The sequence below is a fragment of the Pholcus phalangioides genome, unplaced genomic scaffold, assembly GCF_987345545.1.
Source record: "Pholcus phalangioides strain wild (caught in Gottingen) unplaced genomic scaffold, Ppha-v1.0 ptg000024l_1, whole genome shotgun sequence".
In the NCBI taxonomy this organism is placed as follows: domain Eukaryota; kingdom Metazoa; phylum Arthropoda; class Arachnida; order Araneae; family Pholcidae; genus Pholcus; species Pholcus phalangioides.
Window position 1 is genome coordinate 25,156,798 of NW_028301616.1, and position 25,524 is coordinate 25,182,321.

The 25,524-nt window shown below is 38.0% G+C and overlaps 1 protein-coding gene across 5 annotated transcripts in view; it reads right to left on the reverse strand.

Moving 5' to 3' along the window:
- Positions 1-761: 761 nt before the first annotated feature.
- pum (pumilio) overlaps positions 762-25,524 on the reverse strand; it is a 134,366-nt gene continuing 109,603 nt past the window's right edge. For all 5 annotated transcript variants that reach the window (XM_089251033.1, XM_089251030.1, XM_089251032.1 and 2 more), the window contains one exon: positions 762-1,200. In XM_089251033.1, the coding sequence (XP_089107159.1) occupies positions 963-1,200 (238 nt within the window). In that variant the 3' untranslated portion in view covers positions 762-962. The remainder of the gene's footprint in view (positions 1,201-25,524) is intronic.

Genomic DNA, 25,524 nt, shown 5'->3' on the forward strand with positions numbered 1-25,524 from the left:
TAAATTGATGTGTTTTGTTACAAAGAGCTCTATACAAGTTATGTATGGTGGAGAAGGTTACCCATGATACCACAATTGTTAAAAATTGTAGATATATCGACTTATAGATTACAAGGGAAAAAAACCACTTTAACAGTATACACAATTCTAATATGATCAATGATACAATGGTAATTACAAGTTTTGTAAAATGTGATAAACAAAAACTTTTTAAAGGAAATGACGAAAAAAAAAAAAAAAGCACACCTATACATCAAAAAAAAAAAGTATTACAACAATTATTTAAAAAACTACATGAACATTTCACTTTTTTTACCACCATTACCAAAAAAAAGCAAGAAAATCAATAGTCAAAATCTTCAGTCAAATAAATCCACGAAGTCGGAGTGTTTTCTAACTTTTTTTTTCCTTTGTCGTACAAATACTAACAGCAATCCATATTTTAGCCTGTAATCGCATGAGGATCCTAATGAAGAAAACTATTGAAAAGGGATAATCATAGCATGAAAAACTGTTTGAAATTTCTAAATCAGCTCAAAAACTACTTAGAAAAGTTTTTTTTCTTCTTTTAAACTGCATAAACACCATAATTGTCTGACAAGCACAAATATATAAACACTGCAAGGCTTTTTTAAAAACCTCTATTGAAAACTCGATCATATCTAAATCACACACACACCACCAACTTCCAAGACAATTTATAGCATAAAAGCTAACAACCTATGTAGACGAATAGATATAACTTGTTTCTTTTTTTTGCAGGGGGGGGGGGGCGCAACAGGAAAGCCAGGAGGAAGAAAAAATTTATTTATATATATATATATATACTTATTTATATAAGGAGGGGGAAATGAGGTTATTGAGAAAGAAGCATGAGTGCATGTAAATTATTATATGCAAGTCGGTTATACTGAGAAATACACTCCGACAAAAAGAAAGGGGAAAAATTGTCAATGCTATAGCTAAATGGTGCCATTAGGTGGTGCACCTATGGGACCAAGGTCGTTGTTCTTGAGAAGGTATTTTTCAAGTTTGGCTAATATGTGCTTGCCGTAGGTATACTTTCGAAGAGAGGTGACATGGGGACGGATCTTATGCAGGAGCAGTTTGCGCTGCGGAGGTTCTGCCACCTCAATCATCCTCTGCACCACATAATTGGCATATTGATCTTTCATCATCACATATAAGGCACTGTGAGGCCTGTAAAAGAAAAAGAAAAAAGATAAATTTGCAAATTGATTAGCCGAAAAGACTAAATTCTGTGTCTAGGGATTTTGAAACTTTCCACTGCAGAAACTTCTTCTCTGGACTTCCAAAGTTTGCATGTATCCCCTCATACCATAACATTTTTTTAAATACAAAGATAATGTTAATGAAAAAGATTATCAAATGGCTTTGCAACTTCATAATTTCTTGATAATCATAGTCTAAAAAAACTATTTGGATGTCATTCTTCCCAAGAATCATGCACCTCACAGTTAGAAAATCCCTGTACTTTAAAAACTAGTCTTTACAGATTAATTTTTCAATAACAATATATTAATACTATAAATACAGTGTTTCTCAATGAAATGGGGATTCAAATAGAGTAAATCGCTGGGATTGAGAAAGCGTGAACAATACTTTATATATGTATAAAAATGTTTATTCCTCCTTCAGAATGTATTCATCCACAAATTAAAATTAAAAATGATAAAAAACTAGAACTTAAACCTATTAAAAAAAACTAATTAGATTGCTATTCTACATTAATACAATCAAACTTTTGAGTTCAGGAATTTTTCACAAGTAATTGTTGCAAGAAATTGTTTGCAATGTTTAATGAAGTATTTAGACCTAGACCACCTTATATTAACACATTGTTTACTGGTCATAAGTTGACATGTTTTCACATTCATAGGTAGCCAATGTGATGAGGGAGCTTTTCCTTAAAAAACTGGTACAATGTGTTAATTCTGAAAAAATCATTTGGGAAAGAAGAAAAATAGAACAAACACAATGCCCCCGTGAAGTTAATTTGCTGCTGTGAAATAGCCAGTTCATGTTATACAGCCACAAACAGAAGAGAACACTTGTGATGAAGGAAGAAGCTACACCAGCATTGACTCTATACTTTCAGATTAAAGCCAACATAATTAAAAACGTGTGTACATCATAGACTTATCAGATCCACTGTGTTTGGTGGAGGCTTAATACTGATAATTATTTTAAACAGCGTTGAAGAAGCAAGCTTAAACTCCCCATTAAAATTCAATAATGTATTACAAAAATGAACCAAAAAGAGAAAAACCATCATAAGGAGTTACACAAGCATCACTTGCTTCATTTGAAAATTGGAAGTAAGGGTATGGAAAAATGATTTAAAAAAAAAAAATCGAACGAACCAGATTTTTTATTTAAATCAATTTTTAGGATTTAAATTAACAGACTGCATAGTTTCATATACCTACCTATTTTTTTCACTCAATCTCTAATTTAATTAAGCATTAATGAATAAACTGCAATAAACGAAAGAACTACAAGCTAAAAATATGGACATCAAAATTTGGTGTTTATTTAACATGAAAGGCAGGGGTGGGAAGTGACAGTCCATTTCGGAGCAGTTTTGGAACAGCAAATTCAGGATTCAAAGCAGTTTTGGAAGGAGCAGCAAAATATAGAATTCGGAGCAGATATTTATATCTGCCCCTCGTCTTGGGGGGTATGGAGCACTAACCCCCCAAGTCGAAATTATAGTGTTATTTTGCAGCAAAATCATTAAAAAAAACCCTCAAGGGAAAAAAATTACAACCCCAGAAAATTCTGCATATGTCTATGACCCTCGTCTTTTTTCAAAATAAAACAACTGCACTGTCTTTTGTTATCAAACATCTTTTCATCAGCTTGTTTTTTGTTTTTGGTGTTTCAGGCTTTTGACATCTTGATTGAAAGAGCGGCTGTCATAAAATTTTTTGCACTAGTCTATTTAAGATGATTTTTGATTACTGAGGGCACTATTTGCTGTCTGGAACAGAAACACCTTAAATGGGCTAAATTTTTTTTACATATTTTCAGTTTTTTTATACTCAGAAAGAAATTGTTGCAGAATGAGAGAGAATTTCGGAAGAATCAACACGATTCAGCACTCATTATTTAACGAGATTGGCAATTTAACACTCGTTATTCGGCAAAGTTTCTAAACTAGCATTCGTAATTCAGCGGAAATGCTCTATTTACTCCAAGAATGAAAACATTTTCCTGAAACATCACGATTTGACGCAATGACGATCAACTACAGTAACTTTTGCTGCTTTTAGTGACGACTTTTTCATTTTTGAAATCAAAAACTGACTCACATTTGCACTTTAAAGCTGAAAAGACCATTGCAGGGCTCAGCACGGATCATGGCCTCAAAACTAGTGAAAATAGTGACCAAAATATTTAAAAAAGTGACCAAATAGTGACCAAAATGTTTGAAAAGTGACCCAATAGTGACCAAAATAATTTTAGAAAGAGACCAAATGGGCAATGAATTTTGATTATTACCAAATTGAATGAATTTAGTTTTCACTAAACTTTGTATTTCAATGGAGCTCATCGAAATTGCTTTTTTTACATATAGCAGTGTGAAATAAATCAAACTCGAATGCATTCTGCTAACCAGAAAAGTTTTGAATAACTTATCAAATTTATCAACAACTATGTGTGAGAGAGTAACATTACATCCTTTCTAAGTAACAGTAGTAATGCCTTTCCCCCCCTCCCCCCATAGGGGCCGTTCAAGTATTACGTCATCACATAGATGGGGGGAGGGGGTTTCCGATTTGCTGACGGGGGGGGGGGGGGTCGAAAATGACTAAAAATTTGCTTATGTAATACTTGAATGGCCCCATATTGCTATCCACAACCCATCTTAAAATCAATTTAAGCAGGAAAAACTTCAAAACGGGAAAAAATTTTCACATTCAAAGAAGGAAAAAAAAATGAAATAACACAAAATTTGATGAGAGAATTTGTCCCATCTACATTCTAGTGGATTTTTCATTATGTTATGCTATGAATGACAGTATACAAAATGTACTCAAACTCTTTTTTTTAACTAAGTACAAATTGATTTACATAATTAGGTTTGTATAACATCTTCCAACAAATTTTAAGAAATTTACTATAATGATTGATTTTAAAAAAAAAACTAAAATTACATTTTTAACAATATTATTTTAAATTATTAAATTAAAATATTACTTAAACTACTGAATTAAATAAATTATTTAAATTAACTAAATTATTTTAATTGTTAGGGGCCGTTCAAGTATTACGTAATCATCGATGGAGGGGGGTGTTTCTGACTTGCTGACTTTTGATGACAAGGGGGGTTTCGATAATGCTTACGTCATCAACCACCCTTTATGAAAATATGAGTTAGGATTCAGAGGGGCAGAGCTGATGACGAAATTTTGCTGACAAGGGGGGGGGGGTCAAAAATGGCTAAAAATTTGCTTACGTAATACTTGAACGGCCCCTTATACGTTGAGGGAGGGCAATCCACCCCCCCCCCCAACGTCAATGGCAGAGCCTAATGATGTATATCAATTGTCATCTGCCGCATCTCTAAGACCTTCAAGTCTATCTGCACCTATGGCTGGAGGACTGGGAAGGGTGGGTGGGTCTACTCTTTTACAGGCGGAGGAGGCTCCAAAATAATACTGCCCTTGGGTGAGGGAGAAAACAAATCAGTTTTGAAATTGTTTGGTTTTTGAGAGAAAAATTTTTAAATATATATTTTCCTTTTTTTTTACACACAACATACACCCTTGCAAAAAAAACATTTACTACTTTACCCAGAAACAATATAATTTTGCCCCCCCCCCCGTAATTTTTAACAGAAAAAGACTCCGCGGTCTTCCCCGGTAAATTTCCCATGAACCTTGTAAGCACCAACGTGGCGACTTTTTTCCTCGCCAACCAATCGCCGTTTTGCGGCGATCAATTCAAGATGGCTGACAAAGGGCACATAAAATTACAAAAAAATATATAATTTATAACATGAATCAACCAAATATGCGGCAATATGCGAAAATCGATAGAAATATATCGGGAAATACGGAAAATTAGGATAAAATGAACACAAAAATCGAATCAACGACATACGGGGTTTATAAATGCGGTTGATAGAGTTTATGGATGCTGCTGTCAGGGCTACTTATTTTAGCGCGAAAAAAAGTCGCCACGTTAGCTCGGACTCCTCCCGTAATTTTCAAAGAACAAAAGCAGTGAATTCGTACCCACCCGGGGCACCCGATTTACCATGGCCGTAATACGATATTTTTTCTGGAGAGGAAATGTAATTTTACTGCCCCTTGACTGTGAAATTCGATAATTTTGCAAAGGAATTTATTTCCTTTTCTTAAATATACCATTCCATCAAAAATTCCATTCGAGGCATTGCCCCCCCCCCTAGTTTTGGATTTGATCACGGTATGTAGCAACCCGGGCCGCAAGTACGAACGAAAATTTACTATCGCCCGGGGCCGGTATCCATTTTTAATAACGGAAAAAAGAGTAAACTCGGCACCCTTCCTCGTTCAACACCCGTGGAACCAGACCCCGCCCTTTCCTATTGCGGTCATAACAGCGACTCGAGACAAAAACGTTGTAATAACTTCCGAGGTCTGAAAAGGGGATTTTTTTTTACACAACACCGAGAATGGAGCGCAATATGTCGATATTAAGTCAACAATCAGCATCGTGAAGATGCTCTAAATTAAGTTACGGCCAGAAGCGGATAAAGGTCAGTTGTTGACGGCCCCGGGCATAAAAAAAAATTAATATTACGCCCCTTAAATTATGAAAAAAGTATAAAGTAGGGGCCAAAGGCGCGGTCGCTGTGCCCACCGTTAAATCCACCTCTATGTACGGCTCGCATGCACGTTAACTGAGTTTTCATCAGCCTGATGACCAATTTTCATCTGATTTGGTTAAATAAACGTTGAATCCGAAGGTTTTTAACAACTGGCTGTTGCGAAGATATATTTTGGAAAGAGAGAAAATTCAACTGCCCCTGCGGGGAATCGAACCCACGTCCTTTCACTTTCCGGGTGAACGCACTAGACTACAGAGGCAACGAATCTCTCAATCTTTCCTTGGAGCTCGTGTACACTGAAAAGGACCGTACATGGACGGCCAGACCAGACTCAGGCCAAGCTCACAACTGCTGACGCTGCCACTAGATGGAGACTTATGGAAGGATGACGTCACTCTCCGCTACCACACGAAGGTTTTTAATAACTGGCTGTTGCGAAGATATATTTTGGAAAGAGAAAATTCAACCGGAAAGTGAAAGGACGTGGGTTCGATTCCCAGCAGGGGCAGTTGAATTTTCTCTCTTTCCAAAATATATCTTCGCAACAGCCAGTTGTTAAAAACCATCGTATGGTAGCAGAGAGTGACGTCATCCTTCCATAAACGTTGAATTGCAGGATTCTGTGATCTTATAAACAGTTCTCCTTTCGATCATATCTGGGGCTACGGTTTCTTGCTGAGATTTAAATCCAGTTAGAAAAATAGTACGAATTTTATTTCTAGATAGATCGCGATTTTCAGTCGGATGATTTTTTTTTTTATTCTAAGTAAATTCAAAATACTTGCGAGCTTCTTTAACGTTGGCCAGCTACAAGAGTATTCTCCAAAGCGTACTAATAATACGCTTAATACGTATTAATAGTATGCATCTTTAATATGCGCGCTTTGGTATTCTCCCGCTGCGCGTAAGTTAATTTCTGCACGGGCTCTCTTTATAAACTCGCTCAATGTAAATGAGCCTTTAAATCGTCATTTCAAATGTTAAAAAAAATTAATAAAAGTAACGATAGAACAAACAACAAATGTAACTTGCTCGATGCTCCAAGAAAGGAATTCGGCCCTTAGGACAAACTTTTTAAAACTAATAAAATAAAGGATCAATTTTAAAATAAGATGAAAATGAAAGAACGAGTGGGGAAATAAGAAAGAATGGTAGTAGAGGAGGGGAAAAAATTCTTTGTTGTAAATACGCTATTTTTTTCCGATCGGCTTTTCCATAAAATGACGACTCTTAACTATAAGGAGCTTTCTTTCCAAGCGCCTTGAAATCAAGTTATGCTGACGTCACACGGTATGCTCCCGGGAAGATAAAGACGCCTTCATATATATATATATATATATGGGTTCCTTGTACGATCGTAGTTCAATGAAGGGAGGGAGAAAATTAGCGACCTTGAACCGGTAAAGTTCGTCCTTGAAGAAAAGAAAAACACTGACACCCGAAAAGCGCGCGAGACCGAGGTTTTTTTGCTAAAAAAAGTGGAAAAAGTGACCTGGGCCCGAAAATAGGTAATAAAAGTGACCAGCTTCTAAAAAAGTGACTTTTAGGGGAAAAAGTGACCCGTGCCGAGCCCTGCCATTGAAAACCATCTTCAGTTGCACGATCATGGATATTATCAGGGTTTTGCAATGGAAAGCCTGATGAGGAGCCGATATTTTAAGAGTACAGTGGAATAAAACAGGCTCTTCTCGGAAAGAATCGTTTGACGGCAAGCAAGAACAAAAAATGCTTTGGCATCCTTTCTAAAATTCTGGGCATACTGAAGCAAAATTCGCTATTTGGCACAGAAAAATACGGAATTACACTATTGGAGCAGAATGGCGAAAGATGTTAATTTTGGCGCAGAGTTCCTACCCCTGAAAACATTCTATCAACAAAATTGTTTCTTGTGCAATTGGTGGATACATTTATTATATGTTTGTGACTTGCATGTAATTACTTAATAATTAACACATTTTCATTCTTTCACAGATTTAATGCAGTTTTATAAAAAAAAAAAAACAAGCAAACTTGAAATTTTAATATGAAAAGTGGAAAAAAAAATCAAATCCAATGATATTTATGTTGGTACAACATCTATTATCTTAAATCAGCAATTAGGGGTATAGAATTCAAGACTATACAAAAACCTAATTTCTCTTTTTTATCGGGGGAAACCTAGTGCTCTACATTGTAATGCATTGCAATCTATGTATATAAAATTGATTTTCTGTCTGTGAGTATATGTTCTTTATACAAATCTACAATTTTAGATTTATCGTATTTAAATTTTACATATATACCAGAGGGACCCGACTTGAATGATAGACTGCTTTAAAAGTCTGTCAGAGCTGTGCAAATGCTCAAAATGCACGAAAAACTGTCAATCAACAATGGTTTTTGGGCCTCAACAATCACTTTCGGAAAGTTTACTTTGGTTACCTGGTTACCGTGGTTCCCTACCAAGGTGTTTCAGACATGTATATGCCTTTACAATGGTTTGCCATTTCTTTAATCCTGTCAGTATATGTATAATAATTTATATGCCTTTATTTCCCACTTTTCCAATCCTCCCAGCAATTGAAGAAACTCTGGGCAGCGCCAGGTATTTTATAACTAGTTATGTATAAGTTTGGCCTCCTATATTTTTCTGTAATTTTTTCCCAAGCACAAAATCTAGAAATAAAACAGCTATCTTTCTACACTGTATCTAAGGATATGGTTCAAGTCCTTATTTACCAGATCTTCTATATTTCCTTTAATTGACTACTTTACAGCATTTCAATAACATGCATACTCAATACTATGTTTCTTTTATTTCAATATCATTGAAGTTAAATAAAAGAAAAATGAAATTTAGATTTCATGGTTTAAGTCAATGATTTAAAAAAAAAAAATCAAGATTTAAATCAATGGTTTTCAACCTGGGTACATATGCCCCCCCACGTTCCTTAGACGTGGCCGCGACAAGTAGTGAAGAGAGGCCATGGAAAACTGAAGAATTAAAGCCAGCAGTGCTGGATATTTTTCTATAGAATATATATATTTTCTATAGAATTAGGATAATTTTAACTCAATGGCCTATGGGCAACAGCCCGAGGCCTCATATCCATAGGCCATGATGAGATCTGCAGGACTTCCACTCAAAAAATTATAAAAATTAAGAAAAGTTGGACTAAAAAGTGGAATGGGGAGGGCATCCCCCTTAGACACCATAATCATAGCACAATTTTAAAAAAATCCCTAAATTTTTTTTTTTCTCAAAACAACATTTTAGTATCCTATAAGATTTCTGCCATTTTGCTTTGGCTTGAGTCAATGACTTTGTTACAAAAACAATTTTCAGTTAAAGCAGTGTGCTAGCAACCTTAGATAATTCTTTTCTCTTCACAATACATATTAAATTCTTTTTTGGAATCTTCCACACAGTCGCCTGTCAACTTTTAGTTTTTTTAAGTCAAGGTGAATGGGAGGGTTGTTATCCTTTTTTTAAAAGGGATTTTTTCCCATTTTAGTGTTCAATGCCAGTGTAATCGTTTTTGACAAATGAAACACTTTCATTTTTAGCTCTTTGCTAAGCATTGTAAATACTGTTTATGCTACTTGATGCCTTAAAAATACAGAAGACAACTGAATACTATCAGGTAACATGTTAGACATCAGAATCACCAAACCCAGAGATGCCATTGATGTGCTATAGCACATCAACGGCATCGGGGGTATGATGCATTCGGGGTATTTGATGTTCTATAGCACATCAAATACCCGGAATTTTGGAAAAGGATGCATAAAAATTTGGTTCACACATCCCTAGTTCCAAGAAGGAAAAAAGCAGAGAGAGCAAAAACATCCCTTTTTTTCCCCTTTTCTTTTCACAGTCCATCCTGATCATGTGGCCTTGAGAAAGTGGTTTTACTACTTTGTATATTGTATTGTATTGATGTACACATGAGAGTTATTAAAGATATTTAGTTGCTTGCCTTAATGAAGGGGCTGTGTACACAATTTTCAAACTTTTGAGTTTCTATTCTCATGCAGATTTTCTTCCCTCCATGTACATACCAGGAATTATGGTACTTTCATGGCTAATCTGCCGGCATTCAAAGACAGCAGTCTATATGGCGTAAATTTGCCTTGTTCTTATAAGATTACAAATGCACATTTTTTGAAAAATTGTAAAGGATGTGGAATGGCTGTTCAAAGTGTAAAACACTTTCCGAGATTGTTCAGAAAAAAAAAAACTAAAAACTCTACCTTAACCCATTAACGACGACTTCGCTTTTTTTTATAAACAAAAAATGAGTGGAACCACTTCCATTTATTGACAAAGAAAAAACTATAAATTTAGAATGCAAATTTTCTTAACAACCAGCATTAATGGGTTAAATATCCAGTTTTGTCATCTAGCTGGTATGATGGTAGTCACTGTTTCGTACCGCGAAAATCACTAGTATGTACACAGATTCAACTTTTGCAGGGACAGAAGGATTTCTTCCACAATATTCAAATTTTAACAAAATTTGTAACTTTCTTGGGGGGGGGGGGACAGCCCCCCACACCCCAGATTTTGCCTTTGGTGAAAATCCGCGTCTGGAGCCCGCAATTCCACAGTGTTAATAGGCTAAAAATACGAGTTTCTAAGGTTTTCTAATTTTGAGTTGGCTATTCCTTTGAAAAAAACCTCTTGTTGCCACAAAAATCACACAGACCTACAACACCAATATGTATACATTAAATTTCGAATCCACACATCAATTTGGAGGATAGATGAAGGGCCGCAACTAGGGTGGAGGGGAAAGCAGGTGGGTCTAGTGCCCCCTGGGTTCTGGACTAGAGAAGGAGCCAAATTCACCCTTTATAACTACTACTTCTGCATTACACTGGGGCGCCAAAATGTGTGCTTGTCCCATTTGAACAAGTGTCCAGTTGCAGCCATCATGGCCCCCACATAGAGGGGGGGGGGCTGATTTGGCCCCAGCCCTGGGAGTCGAGGGGGCCCGTGGGGTGGCAGTTTTAATTCCCCCCCTCTTTCAGATATGTCCCATAGGAAAAAACAGGACATTTCAACATCAGTCATATCAATTTGTATGAGTATCAGCAGATATCTTGAACTAAGTATTTCTATTCTTTTTATTGCAATGTTTTTAATACAAATGTATAAGTAACTGAAAAAAACTAATGAAGAGAAGAACAATTTACAAGGCATAGCTCTCAGAGTCCTTCTCTGGAGAAGGAAGAAAGTGATTATCGTTCAACAAATGCTACTGAACAACCACAGTATTTTCCCCACACCAGCATTGGGGTTGTATGACCTCAAAGCTATAATGTGACCCTTGTTTCAATGAGGCCATAATGTCTGAATGAAATGAAATTTTCTATGAACACAGATGTCCACAGTGAAATGCCAAGCACATGACACCCCCCATCCTGAAATAGGAGACCCCTCATAGTGAATCCATAGTGTGGAAAAACAAAAAATGACTAGAATGGTCCAGGCCTCAGGGCTAGAGCTCCATCAATCCCACCCTCGTAGGCAGACCAGGATAAAGCAACAGCTTTGTGGCAAGCTTTTGTATAACAATACCCTCTCTTCTTCCCCAGTCCGAAAAAATCAAGAGGTTTCTTTGCCTTGCTTCTGAAAAAATAGACTACATTCAGATTCAGTCTTTTTTAAGGCACTGTACTATCTTGAGAACATATCTCCCTGCAAAACTTTTGGGTTGGATCGATAAATATTTGACAAAATAGTTATTTGATTGTTCGAAATATTTTAGTAAGTTGGTTGTATGTTGAAGTGTGTTACATAAAGGATCAATTTTTTTTTTTTTCCCACATGAATAAATTTTGAACATGGTTTCTTCTAACCCAAAGGAACAGTAAACAACACTGAAAATAATATAAATTTTTGATAGATTTTATTTTCAGCATCTCTAGTTAACTGTAATAAATCTATGGCTGAAGAGAGTTGAATTGTGTTTCCGGGGCCATAACTAAGGGGGGGGGGGGCAATAAAAGCAGTTGGGGCCCGGTGGACGAAAGGAGGCAGAAATTTGACACTTCAATCTCTCCTTCAACGTTTTAACAGAGCACCAAAATGCGTTCTTGTCCCTGCTGACCGAGCATCTAGTTGCGGCCTTGTGTTTCATAAAGTGTAAAACGTTTATTTTTAATAGGCCATATCTACAAATTAACAGAATTGTCAAGAAGCTAGTGCTTAGTTGAATAGGTAGGGTGAACATAAATATTTGAATTATTTCAGTTCCATTTTGTAGGCCAATGCTTTTTCCAAGCCCAATGAAAATAGTTATTCAGTATTATTATTTCCATTTACCAGGGCCCGGGACTGACTTTTCTTTGGGGGGGGGGGTCCTTTTTATTATGCTAATACAAATGTAAACATTTGTGGAGCCCCCATTCGGCTCGGGGCCCATGGGCAGTGCTCCGGTTGCCCCAGCCTATTTACAGCCCGGCCCTGCCATTTACTCTTAAATTCAATAAATTCATTTATTCTCTTTTTGGACATTTATAATGAATCGCCTGGCATAACGAAATCACTTCGGTTTATACAAAAAAAAAAGCGTATAAAAAATTCACGTAAGAAGAATAATCTTTGATTTTTTTTCCTAAATTAAAAGAAAATTGAAAGTTTGGATCGAAATTTTGTTTTGTGTAAAAGACAGTTCAAAGTGGTTCGTTACACAGACACTCCAGTTTCCTAAAAATTACCTAGAAATGTCTAGTTCAGTATAGAAATGTAATCTAGTTCAACAGTGTTCTTTTTCAGGGATCCAGGAAATGAGTTCAGATTCCCGAGAATTTCCCAGTTACATTTTAGGTGCGGAATCATGTGAAAGAGGGTTCGCTTTCTCATGATTCCGCACCTAAAATGTAACTGGGAAATTCTCTGGAATCTGAACTAATTTCCTGGATCCCTGAAAAAGAACACGATTGAACTAGATTACATTTCTATACTGAACTAGACATTCCTAGGTAATTTTTATCACCAGAAGCATGCATTTTAGAAGGTGCAATCATTAAATTTTAAATAAAATTGATCCTATTAGATAAATTATTAAATTGTGCACAGTGTCAGGGAAACATTTTCTGGATATTATGAGATGAACTCGGAATAAAAATTCATCTTGTCTCTACCAGGACTCGAACCCAGGCCCTCTCGCATACCGGTAAAGCATGCTACCATCTACACCACTGGAGACATGACCCTGCCTTCGTTATTTCATGCACTGTGCCATGAGGTGCTGAAGTAGACCAGACTAACCTTATGTTGTCGTGAGCATGTAGGATAAGACGAATACTTCGTACATCAGGGTTAGGTGAACGAGGATCTTGTATGGCTAGGAAGCCAGATGCGCTATCTCTCAAGATTGTTACAGGACAAAGCATCTCTTCCTAACGTTTAACAGCATTGAGTATCGCAAAAATCTCGGCTTGGAATACGCTATTCTCTTTAGCTAACCTTCGACTCCATTGCTCCTCTATTGAACCATCTTCCGCTAGTACCACATACGCGCAGCTAGTAGCCGTTTCTGTTTTAGAGCCATCAGTGAATATTTTCTTAGAGCCCGAGGAATCTATATTATCAATACCAAATGGCATTATTTGAGACTTGGTGAGATCTGTGCTTGGGTGAAACAGCCATTGCTTATGTCGCCGCTCAAATTGGTTTGACGAAATTCTCTGCTCGTCCAATATTATGTCCTTTTCAAGATGTAGCAGTCTGGTCTTAAGAGCCTCATACTCCATGTAAATACTCAAAGCTGGCTGGCCTGTGGCCACATACAGAACTTTGCTCGCGGTTGTAACGTATGCTCCTGTAACATATAGAAGAAAGGGACGCTGTGCGATATCCAGAGATCTCTTTTGTTTTTGAGTTGGGTGCTGATACCAAGTGGCGCATCCGTATGAAAGTTGCCTTTGTACAATAGTCTTATACAAGATGTTGCGAAAGGCTCGCTGCATTCCCCATTTCGATCCGGCCAATCTGCGCAGTAATTGCAGTGTGCCATTTACTTTGTCGACCTGTTTTTGGATGTGCGCAATAAAGTTCAATTTACTATCAAAGTACACACCAAGGTATCGTATTATCTGAGACGGTCGAATTCGTATACCTTCAATGTAGATCTTAGGTTTCATCTTTTTCTTTGGGTGCGGCCACAAGAAGCGGGTTTTTTCTACTTCCATTTGTAGTTTATTATTAGCCAGCCAATTGCTCAATTTTCCGAACACTGTCTGTGCATCATCCGTTATTGCCATATGGTTTTCGCCAGATATAACATATACCAGATCGTCGGCAAATGCCTGTAGATATACCCGCGGGCCCCAGTTAATCTGTAAAAGCGTGTTGAGGACAAGTGACCACATCAAGGGGCCGCTGCATGAGCCCTGTGGACACCCTTTCATCTGCTTTTTCATGGCTATTCCTCCGTCTGTGGACATCATTATATATCTGTCTGAAAGCATATTCTCAATAACTCGCGTCAGGTTTCCAGGAAGTGGCAGTTGGCGAAGTTGATTGATAATTATTTCATGGCCCAGCGAATCGAAGGCTCGGCGAATATCTATCGTGACTATCGCAGTCTGATAGCCTTGTTGATGCATACCGACAATTACTTGCAACAGTGAATCTATAGCTTTCTCAGCTGACCCTCCAGCACGAAATCCAAATTGTAGAGGACTTAGCCAGTTCATGCACTCCAATTGATACATAAGTCTTTGTACTATAACTTTCTCGTAGACCTTACCTAGAGTGGGTAGTAGGTAAATTGGACGATATGAGAGTAGTAATTGTGGGTCTTTATCTTTCTTAAGGAATAGCAGGAGCTTCCCCTTTTTAAAATGTTTAGGAAAGAGAGATAATTCCAAGAACCTGTTGAGAACTTCAGTAAATGATTCGGCATTGGCTTCGAATAATGTCTTTAGTATGGGAACACTAATATTATCAAAGCCAGGTGCTCTTCTATTCTTCAATCTTGTGACAATACTCCTGATCTCTTCCACTGCAATTTGCTCGCCATCTGTGATTCCAGTTCTAATTGGTTTTACCAAAGATATTGTGTCCGTAGGATCTGGGTAAATCATATCGAGTTGCTGCTCCGCCGCTTCCAAGATCGTGGAATTGTGACTCCCGCTTTGCATCATCAAAACTTGAGGGGGTACTCTCTTGCTTTTGAAAACAGAATGGTATGCGATCCCATAAGGGTTGTTTTCAGCAGCGCAAAAATTTGTCCAGCAGTCGTTCCTAGTTTTCTTAACCTTCTTTAGATATTCTGCTCTAGCCTTTTTATAGATCGTATGGGCCTCACCCTTGAACTTACCTTTAGCCTTGAGAAATTTTCTCTCCAAGGCTCGAATCCTCTTTCTATGAACAGCTAATTCCTGTGTCCACCAGTTGGGAAGTTTTTCATTAGGTTTTTGAGTATGTCCCAGTATATTTACGCAAGCAGACTGCAACACTTCCATAAAGGTGTCCACAGTTGCATTGAGGTCTTCTTCCGTGTGTGCTATACGCAGCTGCTGTGCAAAATCGGTTAACATTGGCCTGGTGTGTGTCTTGAGCCCGATTAATCTCCGTGTGGTCCAGGGGCGTAGCCAGAAATTTTGTTCGGGGGGGGGGGGGGCACCACTTTCATTTCGGGAGGGGACCAAAGTGACAGAACAATGGATTTGGCCATCTTTTTCCCTTTTTTCTGTCTTTTTCTCACATTTCGGAGGGGACCAGACCCCCAAGTCCCCCCCTCGCTATGCCCTTGGTGTGGTCGTCCTATAACGCCATTGCAGTTGAGATTGACATTCTATATACAGGTGCAAATGAATATACTGATGTGAGCTGTGTGAATCCTCGTTTCCTACTGACCAGACTGTGTGAGCAAATAATTCTTCAGACGAGGTAAACTTGAGATCCGGCCACCCTTTTGTACCAAAAAGTTTGTAAGTAGGTTTTGTTTGGCCAGCGTTAAATAGGTAAATGCTGTGACCGCTGAGAAATACTTGTAATTTCCAGCCTCTGGCATCTGTAGTTTTGTAGCCCCACAATGACTAGTGACAGTTAATATCGGTAGCAAACATCTTCTCTTCAGCAGTGGAAAATAGTTGTATTTCCTCTAGTTCTTGTAGTACCCCGTCTAGACCCTCGTAGGGAGAAGCATAGGCACTCACCAAGATTATTTCTCTCTGTCGAAGGCTAAGCTGTATGGCAACAAGTTGTTTACCTATACGATAAGTTGCTGGATGCACCAGCGAAGACGAAGCTATAATTGCACTTTTAGAATCTTGTGAACTCCATATTGTCCATTGTTATGGCCAGCCACGGAGAGCACCGCGATTAACCCACGGTTCCTGCACCAACAGTAGATCAATCTTGTGTTCTATGGCATAGGTCACCAAATGAAAAGTACAGTTCTTAGATCTGTCCATGTTAATCTGAATTAGACGCAAGGGCACCTCCCCTTCTGATAAGTTAACGTCTATTTGAGCACTCATCTCTTCTTGGTCTAGTGTATCAAGCTGCGACCCCGTACAAGTAAATGGCTTGTACATACTTTGCCGGCTGTTTTATGATCTGATCTCAGTTGTGAACTGTAAGCCAAGTTCATCAGAGTGCAGTCTATGCACCTATTATTTGGTTTGTTTATTTCTCTAGATGCCTGGTCATGTGTTCTTCCAAATCTTGAATAATAGCAAGACGTCTTTCTTGCATTATCGCGTCTGTCTTCGCCATCATCACACCTAGCCGGCATCGCCAGTATGCAGGTATGTGTGATTCCTGTTGATACCTATTCTTCCCTTGCATGTGGGATAATCCCCCCTTGCTATTTCCTTGGGAACAGCCAATTTTGCATGTGTATGACGACTCTGTGATGACCATCTTCCTCTCTCTGAGTTCGTAGCCTGATCTAATCCCATCTCTTTCGTCATTATGCCTCTGGAAGCGATTATCTTGCACTGCTGGTATGTTACACCACCATTGTTTATTAGATCCATTGAAGGATGACTCTTTTCTGATGTTTCTTCGACAGCCAAATGGTCTTTTTGCCTGAACCCTGACATGCTTGTAGTTTTTCACCCCATCATATTGATGCTGACGTTCACTTTTCTGCTTGTGATTGTCTTGCCAATCAATGATCGTCCGTGTTGGTTGTAGTGACCATTTATCTGTGATGTGCTTGTCTACCGCCGCTATCCTCTGATTTTTCTCTATTCGAGAGTACCATACATCCTTTCGAGAGACTTTCATAGATTCATTTATAGAATTTTGTGGTCTGTTACAACCACTCATCACTTTATAACCATATCTCTTCTTTTTTAAGAGCTTATCGCCTACCACTTGTGACCACGATTGCTGAGTACCTTGCAGTTCTTGGTCATTACGATTGTAATTTGCCTCGTTATTTTCTGCCTTATGTTTTAGTCTTATCGAGGTGTCACTGGACTTTTTTAACGGAGGCCACGTGTCCAGAGTTGTAAAATCCGTCAGTTTTATTGAAATATAATCATTGTCTTTTTTTACTACTGCTGTCTTCCAATGTTGATTGCTGCCGTTTACTTTTCCTGCATACCTCCTTCCAGTTTTAACCTTCCAGGTTACTATGAGCTGACTGCAAAACGTCTTGTTGCTGATCTTCGTTCCAACTGTCCTCCTCATAGAATGATAGATTTGAAATTTGCGATGATCGTATTGCAGACATGTTTAAATTAGCATGGCCATCCGGCAATATCACCGAATGTGCGTTTTCATCCTCACATAGGTTATAACTAGTGATTTCAGAGGACTGTCTATCTTTCGGGTTGTCAATATTGTTTTTATTCTGAAGATTATTCTCAGTTATCATTTGTCCATCCACTTTGCATGCTTGCCCCATCGTGGATCGTTCATACCAATCTAGCCGCTCATCTTCATCATTTCCGGTTGTGAGGGTACACTTGTGATTCCCAAGTTGAGTAGCTGTTTTCTGTAGTTTTGGCAATCGAGATTCCACTTCAGCTGCAACGTCACTTCCTTCGTCAGTGGGTAGATCAGAAAAGTCTATTAGAGATTTACGACCCGATGAAACTATTGGGTTGAAACATATCTTTCGATTCTTTTTGCTCATGTTGACATTTACCGAATTTTCTCTATCCACGACGCCTGAAGTTTCTTTCTAGATATCTGAACCTTTGCTATATCCGTTTTTTGTGTTTGTGATAGGTTCTCTTTGTTTCGTTCTGCACCTCTGTTACCTCTCGGTCGGTTGTAGTTTGTGTATCCACTGTAGAAGTTGTAATTAGTGAAGCTTCTCGTGAGCTGTGCTTGTAGCAGTCTGTGGATGACAGTCCTTCATCACATTTTGTCAAGTCTTTACCAATCGTCGCTTGGCAAGAAGGTAGTTCTTCAATAGCTAATGGCTTCGCTATTTCTTCAAGAAGCAGCTGGAGTTGTTGTAGAACGATTTCTTGTTCATCAAGAGGAACTCTGTAGCGATTCCTCCCTCGTACGCTCTTGTGTGTCATGCTAATTAACGCCCATAAGTCTCTTATATCATTGATTGATCTTGTTAGAAGACCTTGTAGTTTCTTTCTTTCACTCATCGGGATTCGACTACGTGATTTGCCGTTACCGTTTTTCTTCGTATCTGTCAACATTGTCCACATAGTCTTAGCAGCCTCAAACGCGTAGGGTCCACCTTGTTGTTCACTACCGGTTTCCCCTTGTTCTGCGCCTGACACAGAAGATGGCTGGCTGTTTCATTACTTCATTTTCTGCTTCAGTATCCTCTAAAATCAGAGATCCTTTTGATCTTAGATCTGTAGATCTTAATACGGAAAGGAATTCCTCTTTCTCCACACTAGGTTGGGCTAAATCCATGGTTCGGAGAAAGTTCCTCTTCAGTATAGTCTTATACAGTGACGCTGAATTTTTTATATCCTTTTTTGAAAACGATGTCTGTTGGGGGGGGGGGGAATTTAATTGAGTTTGCAGTGATACGTCCAGAGCCTCCATCAAGATCGTTCTAGCTGTGAACCCATCATCTCTATTTCCATTCGTTGAGTCAACATTCTTGTTTATTTCACCATCTCTCAGCACACGATGCAACCGGTTGAATTTCATTGAAAAGTCCGGCTTAATCAAGGATTGCTCTGTTTCTTGAAAAATTGTCTCTTCATACAAAAAAATCTGGAATCTGCGACATAGAATTAGAATCTAGAATCCATATAGCATATATTGTAATCTTCGGACGAAAAGAATGTCATTGTGAATTTTTTTACGATAATATTATTGAATCTGGGATCGAATCGAAATCACAAAGTTTATCTATCTATCCCCCGAAAATTACAGTCAGTTGACCAGACAGCAATGGTAGAGTTGTTTGGTGCGGGAATCGTGATCATCAGCATACAAGGCGGTCGCTGCCATCTTCCACGCACACGAACGATTAAGCTGCTGGGCGAAGTCTTCTTAACTTTGGTTCTATTCGACCGATTTAGACGAAATAAAGACCGGAACAACTTTTATGACATACTGTACACTCAGTTATATCAATAAAATTAAAACAAGACTATATTCACATTAAAAAAAGGCATTGAATAAGAGCAACTCCAGTCAGAGATGTTTACCGATACATGCCTTTGTATCGGACCCCCCCCCCCCCGTTTAAGTCAACTGAAATTTGTGCTGGGCTATCACCTTTAATTTTTCAAATTACCTGTGCATTGGCCAAGCCCATGAAGTTTCAAAACATTGCTCACTCACATTTCAACATTTCCTCATTTCATTGTTTCTACACATAGTGGTGTCAGAGACGGGAGTGTGCTCGAGCACCCACAATATTGTGGCGAGCGTCAGAGCACCCACACATTTTATTCAAAAATTAAATCTTCTTACATACAGCTCAAGACTGTCATCCACAGGTGTGAAACACTTCAGATGCCCGTGTTTGCAGATATTCTTCACACCTCGAGTCACTTCCCACTGTTTGGAACCTGAAAATTCAACCTGCGGGCTACAAGTCACAAATAAATAATCCACCTTTTTTACACAGCTATTGCGACATGATACACTTTTTTGCAAAAAAAAATTAATTTTGTTTATTTGAGATACAGAATTGTTCACATATGATTATGCATGCATACAACAATGATAGCAAACCATTGTGAAAGTACGATCAAACAAAACTTCACGAACATCTGCCTTGAGTCAACATGGACACTCCTTACTGACATGAAGGCCAAATTACTTTAAAAAATTTAACACTGTGACAGATGATTGAAATTGAAAATAAAAAAAACACCATTGCTTTTTAGACATCAAATAAATGCTTCTGCAGTGTTTATTTTGATTACAAACATTTTCAAACAAGGTATAGATATGCTCAAATCTTAATGCTTTGATAATATGCATGAGGCAAGGTTGTGGCAGAATATACTAGAAACTGCAACATATATTGCAGAACATTCAGTGATGTTGCAAAACAATGTCGGTAAAATTTTAAGAAAAGAACTCTCTTCTGCACATGAAACACTATCGTGGAATTTTCACTGCAGAACATTTTTCATCAGCTGAGGGCTCATTGCAAAACATTCTGCTTTAGGGCCAGCTAGGAAAATTTAGATTGATAGATGTAAATGTGCACATCTTTTTCAACTTCAACCTATGTTGAAAGCTTTATTTGGTATACACCGTGTTTAAAAAAGAATCACCCGTTTTGAAATGTGTATATTACGAAAAATATTGAACATAGGCGCTAATTAAGATTAATTTTATATTACATGGCTAATCATAGTTTTTTTACAAATCACATTAAAGATGCTCAATATGTTCACCTTGGGATGCACGGCATATGTCTATACAGTAGCCAAATTTGTTTCAAAATTTCGCTGAAAAATGAAGTCACCTGAATCGGTTTCTAACTGTGGGAAAAGCAAGTTTTCAAGTATATCAAGATATGTGATTCCTGTAACAGTGGCATAGCTGCCAACTTTCGAGCGGACCCGTATTTTACACTAAAATCCCTCCCTAATAAATACAAAAGGGATTTTTCAAAATAAAATAGGGATTTTACACATGGAAGTTAAACCCTAGGGAATAAAATCCCTACACAAAAAACAAGTGATATTGAAAGGCAAAACTTCAATGCTGATCTACAAAAATATATATTTCAATCAGAAACTATATGAACAAATATTCTGCGCGAATGACTACAAAATCATCGGAAGATGAAGGGAAAAAAGCATCCATTTTTGAAGAACACTGACTTTTTGTGACACTTGCGTGATGCTTTTTGATTTCACATGGGTGATGATATCAGTCTTTCCACCATGACCGATGTTTATGCCCGTAACACAACTTGTACAGAAAGAAAAAGTCATTTGATGAAAGGAAATTCATCTGGGAATAAGTACCTTTAAAATTGATTAATTTTTTTTCCCTTACGTATTCATTTTTTGTTATCGCACGTATGTAACTTCAACAGAAGAGGAAGTTTTGACCACATGCGCGGCGTCACCATAATCTTCAATTATTATCCAGGACTATTGGCTGCTAAAAAAAAAACCAATTTCCCTGCATGATAAGGCAAACAACTTTTCTTGTTACCATCAGAGGGTTTGTAAAACTTCCCTTTAAAAAGGAATTTCACACTCTTCCCCCCCCCCCCCCATTTACGACGTGTGACATCATTTCGAAAGTGGGAAAAAACGGAGGCAAAAGACATTTTGCCCCACAAGAAATTCCTTAGGGGTTGTTTTCAGAAGCGGGGATTCTTTTTAAATGAAGTAGGGAATTTTTACGGACAATTAGGGATTTTTTGTGATTTTCGTAAAAATTCGGAAGATTTAAGAACTTTTCGGGAGGTCGAGACACGAAGCTAAAATTCGGGAGACCTGGCAGCTATGCAGTGGTTTCTATGAAAAAAGGGGGCCATGCACCTTTCTCTGAGAAATTGCACAAGAACATTAACTTTGGGCAAGGCGCTCTCATGCTGTAAAATTTCATGTGGTTGCTCCATACCCCATATTCTAACATTGCGGCAGTTCACCCTGCCACTTAGATGAAAAGTAGCCTTGTCACTAAACGTGTTAAAAAATTGTCATCTTGTGGCACATTGTATTGTGCAGTCGCCATCTCGACAAACACCGAAGTGACGGCCAAAGGAATAGCATTAGCGATACCTGTTAGCTGAATAGTTGCAATTTTTTTTATCGGATGATTCTTTTTGAAACACCCTGTATAATAAACACTGTTTACAGCCAACTACTGTACTTTTATTGAAGTGCACCCTGTAGCATTAAACCCCAATAAGAAATATTTGTTACAAACCAGCATGGGCAGAGATCTGGGGGGGGGGGGGGAAGAGAAGGCAGAGAATTCCCCCAGTTTTCAAAGGCAGAGCCACCTTTATAAGCAGTGTGCAGTTGGTATTTCAAAAACTTTTAACTAATTTGCAAGGTGCAAAAAAGAAAATATAGACATTGATGGAGGATATATAAATCACACTATATGTACAGTATTTACAATATTTTATGCATATTATGTCATGGGAATCATAAAAAGAATTATATACAATAATTCCATTGCCAAGGCACTGACCTCCGAGGACTCAAAAAATAATGTGCCAAGTAATTCCTGATAGCAGTAGAATTAGGGTGCAGAACACTTGGCGGCAATGAAGAGGTAAAGATGGTGTGGGCCTCAGTTGCTTCTTCAAATTGCTTTGGGGTATATGTATATCCCTCTTTTTTCCGGATGAAATTGTGTAGCACACAAACACTCTTCACTATATCCACTACTTTGCTGTTATTGCGGCACCGTATTGGCTCACTTAGCACTTGAAACTTTTCAGCCATCATGTCAAATTCAATTGTTTTCCTTCCTCTGCTCAATCTATAATTGAAGACTCTCTTCGAAAAAAAAATTGTCAAGGATTTTTTTAGAATAGGGACACATTAAATTTTGCGACAACGGGAATGCCTCATCTGCCACAAAGTAATGGGGGAAAGCACTGTCATGTTCATGGCAGGGCAGGGAGCAGGAATCTCCAGTTGCAAATGCGTCAACCAATATTTATAGCAGATGCTCAAAATATGCCGCCGTCACTATTCCTACCCGCATACCCAGCCTCTACCATTGTGAATGCACCATCTGTATCCCAGCATGCTAACCGCACGATGGAGTGGTACGATTTATAGTTGAAGTTGGTAGAACCTGTAAAAGGAAGTTTTGGAAGTTTTTCTATACGGATATGTTTTCTGTCCACTGCACCTAGGTAGGTTCCACAATGAAAGAAAACGTTCTGCAATTTGTTTCCATTGTTTTTGTGTGTTAGGTTTTGCCAAATATTGCATGTGTAGCTCGTCCCACAATATCTTTGTAGTCTCAGCTACAATCCGCCTGACTGTGGTCTCCCCTCGGGCAAAGTACAGACTAAGGTAGACAAAGGTGCATCCTGTAGCTAGATACCTGCAAAATAATTTATATCAATTACATGGGGTTGGAGACAACAGAAACACATCAAAATTCAAACCATAAATTATTTTTAAATTTTTTTTAAAAACTGAAAATTGTATTATTTCACCTTGTAATGAATCTATTTTTCCAGTATGGACATTTTTACTAACTCTCTGTGGCCTTACAGCACCTAATGTGTTTTGTTTGTTTATACGTTGTTAAAAGAAGTTGAGAAGAGAAAATCTATCTTCCAAGAGAAGAGAACGTGAGTTGGAATGTGGCTTCCATTCTGTACGGTTGTCTGTTTTGAGTGTGATTCGAAATAAAGGCTTCTTCTTTAAGTTCCGCAGTTTCGTGCTTTAATTGGACACCCCTCCAATATCAAGGGTTTAGAAATATTCTGCCATCTCCCGAAAAAGAGACGCACCTCCTACACGACGTCCCCTTATAACCTCACTTTTAAAATATACAGTCTAACCCTGATGTAACGCCACCATTTGTCTTGCAGGTTTCTGGCGCTATAATGAGTTTGACGTCATATCGAATCACAAATTAACACATTTAATTCCTTTTATGTGGAAGATTTGTTCTCTGGAAAATTTTGTCACTTAAGTGGGGTTAGCGCTACAACAGTGTTTGACTATGTATTTTATAACTTGGTCATTGAATATGTATTTCATCCTAGACCTTCTGTGTTAATTTTTAGTGTTTTTATTTTGCAGTGCATGACTGCAAAGATCAATGGAAAAAATTGAGGACTACCTTTGTGAGAAAACTGCGACCTCTTCCAAGCGGTTTAGGAACAAAGGTAAAAAAACCTTATTACTTGAATAAAGCCACGCAGTTCGCCCTACCTTTTGTGAAGACTGTGGGGGTGCTGAGTGGGAATTTGTTGCCCGTTCCAATGGAACATTCCCAAATTATTGATCAACCAGAAAGCTCTCACGCGTTATCTAGTGATGACTCTTTCGGACTTGATGACATAGATATCCCAGACTTGCCACCCAAACCAACCACTCCTCCTCCGTTAACATCAGCTGCAGCATCACTTCCCAACACACAATCTCAGAGCAGCAGTGGGATGTCCCAAAAGCGAAAGACCTGCAGCACCAACAATGCAGATGCCACCTTTGCCGAATATTTCAGCATAAAGAAGGCAAAAATGACTGCTGTTTCTGCTGCACCTCCTCCTACAGATCTGAAAGAGTTCATCGGATGCCTTTTACCCGATCTCAGGTTGATGACTAGCGCATAGCTCAGATTATTTAAGAGGAAGTCTATCCCTATTGATAGACAAAATTCTTGGAACCATTCCCTTTGAGACAACACAAGCTGTTGTCCAACCAGTGGAATTGATACAGCAGTGCCCAGATATCAGCTTCGATTCACCATATGAACAGGCTGATACAAGTTTGACTGAATAAATTGAAATAAAATCGGTGAAATCAATGCATTTCTCACCAAATTCAAATCAAATGAGATAAAACTTCATTGTCATTTTGAAACTATGGATTTCGTTATCAAAAGATTAAAATTAAATAAAAGGCCTAATATGAAAAAGACCCAAAGAAGCCAAACTGGAATTGTTTTCATCCTAGACCTTTTTTATTTAATTTCATCTTTTTTTTTTGAAACTGAGTTTTATCTCATTATTTGATTTTATCGAGAAATATGTTTATTTCACTGCTTTTATTCATCTTGTGACAAAGAATTTACTGTGTTTTTATCGTGTGGTTTGAAATAAATGCACTGACAGGGTTCATCATGCAACCACCCGATTTAAAAATATGATTGATTTAAATCACAAAATCCAAATTCTGTTTTTTGCCTACTTAACATTAATCATATACCACTTAATATAATTGTATACTTTCTGTATCTAGGGATATGGTTCCAGTCTGATATTTACCTATTTTTCAAAAATTTGTTTTCTTCAGATATTTCTTTATAAAGAAATATTTCTCATATATGACAACCACATTAGGTTATTGACGTTTTAATTTTCCAATTTAAATGTATAATACGAAGGTTTTTAACAGCTGGCTGAAAGGAAGACATATTTAGGAAAGAGAAAATTCAACTGCCCTTGCGGGGAATCGAACCCACATCCTCTCACTTGCAGCAGAGTGAGCACCCTTGACCACTAGACTACAAAGGCAGTGAAAATCACAATTTTTTTTGGAGCTCATGTGCACTGAACAGGACCGTACATGGACTGTCAAATCCAATTTAGGCCAAAGCTCGCAATTGCTGACACTGCTAC